At 29.2% G+C, this 4,290-nt stretch overlaps 1 protein-coding gene across 1 annotated transcript; it reads left to right on the top strand.

Moving 5' to 3' along the window:
• Nucleotides 1-994: 994 nt before the first annotated feature.
• On the top strand, nt 995-3,874 carry LOC111638992. Its single transcript, XM_023384769.1, has 2 exons — nt 995-1,047; nt 2,458-3,874. The coding sequence occupies exon 2, from the start codon at nt 2,642-2,644 to the stop codon at nt 3,872-3,874; it is 1,233 nt and encodes a 410-aa protein (XP_023240537.1). The 5' UTR covers nt 995-1,047; nt 2,458-2,641.
• Nucleotides 3,875-4,290: the final 416 nt, after the last annotated feature.

A 4,290-nucleotide genomic window follows, 5' to 3' on the forward strand; every position in this document is an offset into this window, starting at 1 on the left:
ATGAAAATATTCACAATACAGTACTAATAGATTTTTATTTGCACATTTTTTCTAAAATGCAAATGAATATTATACCAGAATAAGTAATAATTATATAAAAGTTACGCGTTTTGTTAAAATTAGATTAATTAAGATAAAAAATGTATGGCTGCAATTTCGACAAGATAGTGGATGCCTACAGCTAAGGAAATAAAGATGTTGCATGAGTTATTCGTACATTACAGCAATAATAACAAACAATAATTAAAATAAGTTAATGATTTATTTATTTATTTAATATATAGAAAAATGTATGGCGGCAATTTCGACAAGATAGTGGATGCATACAGCTAAGGAAATAAAGATTTTGCATGAGTTATTCGTACATTACAGCAATAATAACAAACAATAATTAAAATAAGTTAATGATTTATTTATTTATTTAATATATAGAAACTGTTAAATATTCTTAAATATCCAATGCTTAGATATAAATAATAACAACGTAGACATTGAAATGAAGAGATGATAAGCAAAAATCATCATATTAGATATTTAATTTTACTTTTCTGTTCATGACATACTAAATATTGAACAGATTTTATGAGAATTACAAAAGGTTTTCTTTGCGGATTGTATTTAATATGCTTTTAATGGATTCGATCTCTGATATGCTCACATACGAGATATGTGAGAGATAATTGGAGCCATCTCGGTTGTGGTATCAACATCTGAAATGATACCCATTGTGAGTCATACGGATATGTCTCGGTACGCAATAAATAAATATTTAATTATTTATTAATACAATTCATAATTACTGTAATACCGTTACTTATAATACCAGTCAATACCATAAACTTAATACAGTATAATACTTAAGATAAACTTGATCACGACTTGCAACTTCGTTACTTATAATTTATTGTTTCATTAACACAAATAAGTATATTATTGTGAAACAAATAAATAATAATTTGGAAATGTTTCTTTACAGGTTTTCAGTGCGTTTATAATGAAAGTTATTCGTCATTTGGATATAATAATTATGTTGTGTATGCTTATCAGGTGAGTATATCTGGAAATTCTAATTTACGTCTTAGATAAAGTATAGTAAATAATATTTAAATAAAATGTACACTCAAATCGCTTGCCAAGGAAGTCAAAAATGAACCCTTAGCAAGCATTTTAAGTTTGCTGTTTATATCAATTTGGTGTTAATTTGCTTTAGTTTATAAAAGCTGATATTAGGACTTTTTGATATATAAAAATTTAACAGACAGTCGAGAATTTCTAACATATATCGGACTAGCAAACCGAACAAAATTAATTACTCCATTATCCTTAACACCTACAGTTTTATCTTTTATTGAGACATGATTTACGAAACAATTCCAACGAACTTGTAGCAGTTATTTCGGCAATGAGAATTTTATATTATTAGAAAATTTAACGTATTTATATTAAATTCTGACTACGTAAAAATACTATTTCATTTTATATCAATGTATTTATGTAATATGAAATTCACAATAAAGTACAATAATGTTATAATATTAAATTCATGAAAACAAGAAAAACAAAAAAAATTTAAATGATTTAGCGATTTTGAATGAATTTCATCTAAATTTAAGACTTGGATTAACAAAAAGGAGCAACTATAAGTTGTGTCCCATATTCAAAACTCTTTTCCAGAATTATTTGACTGTCTTTGTAAAATTTCGTAATAGAAAACAGAGAAAATTACAATTAATGCTAATAATTGCCGTAAATCATAAATGAAGTAAATAGATTTAATTAATACTGTGTTGAATGTGATATAAAATAAAAACTTCTTTAGAAATTTGAATGAACTGGGGAAAAAATGCATATTTATTCGTAAAATTTTCTGCTTTCATATTATTTCTTGTACAAAAAAGATGCAAGATTTATTTCCAAAGTTCAATTTTCCTTTACATTAGATTAATGAACACGTGTGTAAATATACAGAATAATAACTTTCTATTATTCCAAATCACATTTTATTTCGGACATAAAATTATTACACTTTTCATTAGACATATTCCTGACTTAAAGTTAAATATACTTTAACAAATAATTAAACACTATCAGAGAAGTTTGGAAGAAATTTTCTCAACTTGAAAGTACAAAGTTGAATCATATGTGGAATATATTAATGTTATTCTCATTAATTAAAATGAAAAATGGGACAGTTGATATTTTATACCTTTATATAAGTACACTTTATATTAAAACAATTATTAATTGTATTTAAATAAATTTTATAAAATGATTTAATTTTAATCAGTTTAAGTTATTTTGAATATTATCATTATCTCATATTTCTTTCTAAAACGTATAATTAACATTTAATTTAATGCTGTTCACATATATTGTTAGATTATTACATATATAAACTTCAGATACGAAAGAAAAGTAAATTTTTATTAATGAGCAATATCTTTTCTGTTATTTCAGTATACATTATTCTTTGTGCCATATGATTTGTGGTCAGAAATGCCTGAATATGGGCCGACTACAGACTTTTCACAAAGTGGAATACTGCCAGAATATCAGCAGTATGAACCTCAACTGGGTGAATTTGGATATCGGTCACTATCAGAATTCACGCCTTATTGGTCGTCTCCTGAAATAGCCGATAATGAAAGACAAGAAGAAACGACTAGATATTGGCCGCTCCCAGAAATTAGTGGATATGGCTCAATCAGATAGAAATGAATATATGTCAGCGCCAGAAGTAACTGAATGTGGGCCACTGCCGTATGGAAATCAATGTTCGACAGGTCCAGAAAACGTTGAATATGGAGAATATTCCAATGTAAATGAATATATGACACCTACAGAAAATGTTCAATATGGAGCTTATCCGGTTATAAATGGATATTGGCAAGCTCCTGTATATGCCCCTCAATCAAATATTAATGAATATATGTCAGCGCCAGAAGTAAATGAATGTGGGCCACTGTCCTATGAAAATCAATATTGGACAAGTCCAGAAATTGTCGGATATGCAGCATATTCCAATACAAATGAATATATGCCAACTGCAGAAAATATTCAATATGGAGCTTATCCAGTTATAAATGAATATTGGCAAGTTCCTGAATATAATGGATATGGCACTCAATCAGATATTAATGAATATATGTCAGTGCCAGAAGTAACTGAATGTGGGCCACTGCCGTATGGGAGCGAGTATGAGACAGGTGCAAAAAATGTTGAATATGGGGCGTATTCTGTCATAAATCAATGTTGGTTAGATCCACAAACTATTGGATATGGGGCATATTCCGTTATAAATGAACATAAGCCAGCTGCAGAAAATGCTCAATATGGAGCTTATCAGGATATAAATGAATATTGGACAGCTCCAGAAAATACAGGATATGAAACATATTGCGATATATATCACCAATGGCCATCTCCAGAAGTATTTGAATATGGTCAGCAACCATATATAAATAAACACTGGACAGCTGCAGAAATTTTTGCAGATGGAACTCAACCAGGTATAAATGGAAATATGCCAGTTCTAGAAAATATTACTTTTGGGCAACTACCTATTATAAATGAAAATTCGCAAGCCTCAGAAATAATTGATTTCGGGCAGCAACAAAATTTAACTGAATATTGGCTGCTTCCAGAAATAAATATGTATGACTATCAGCAGCCGGTAGAAATTCAGCATTATTCGCCGCCAACTGAAGTGTCAGAATCTACCGAAAGTGGAAAGCTGCAATATGAACTTCCTGGAAACGTGGAACCAACAGAATGTCTCAAATGTGACTCTATAGCTCATAATTCTGCAAATCCATTAGAACACATTAGAACCAAAGTCACATATTTCATCAGAAACGCGTCATCAGCAACTTAAAGGTAAATTTTATCAATAACATTCTTCTAACAAAGCCATAGAAATAAATTAATATTTACACAACTACACGAACAGCTGTATTCTATATAAATATTTGCAGAACTAGTAATAAATAAGGAGAAGCCTAGGCTGCATCTCAATGGTGCTTGCTTGCATATAGCGTTATTAGTCTAAGCCATAATGTGTATAAAATTTTAATTGAAAAATCTTAAAAACTGATTTAAATGATTAAAAGGAGAATCAAGAAATAAAAAAGTAATAAATCGATAGCATAAGTATCAGAAAGAGGTATCGAGAACTCTATGACCTATCATCTCCTTGGTTATGTTGGCTGTTCGTAGAGGTCTGTTAACAGCTGGGGATGGTTTTGCAGATAGGACGTGTAGCAGATTTATAAAAAATTAAAGCGCAACTAT

Source organism: Centruroides sculpturatus, unplaced genomic scaffold (assembly GCF_000671375.1).
Source record: "Centruroides sculpturatus isolate CEXI.00-Female unplaced genomic scaffold, Cexi_2.0 scaffold1066, whole genome shotgun sequence".
NCBI classification, from domain to species: domain Eukaryota; kingdom Metazoa; phylum Arthropoda; class Arachnida; order Scorpiones; family Buthidae; genus Centruroides; species Centruroides sculpturatus.

What these genes read in the sequence shown, in the direction of transcription:
- LOC111638992 (XM_023384769.1), top strand. Translation starts at nt 2,642, where the DNA reads ATGAAAGACAAGAAGAAACGACTAGATATTGGCCGCTCCCAGAAATTA.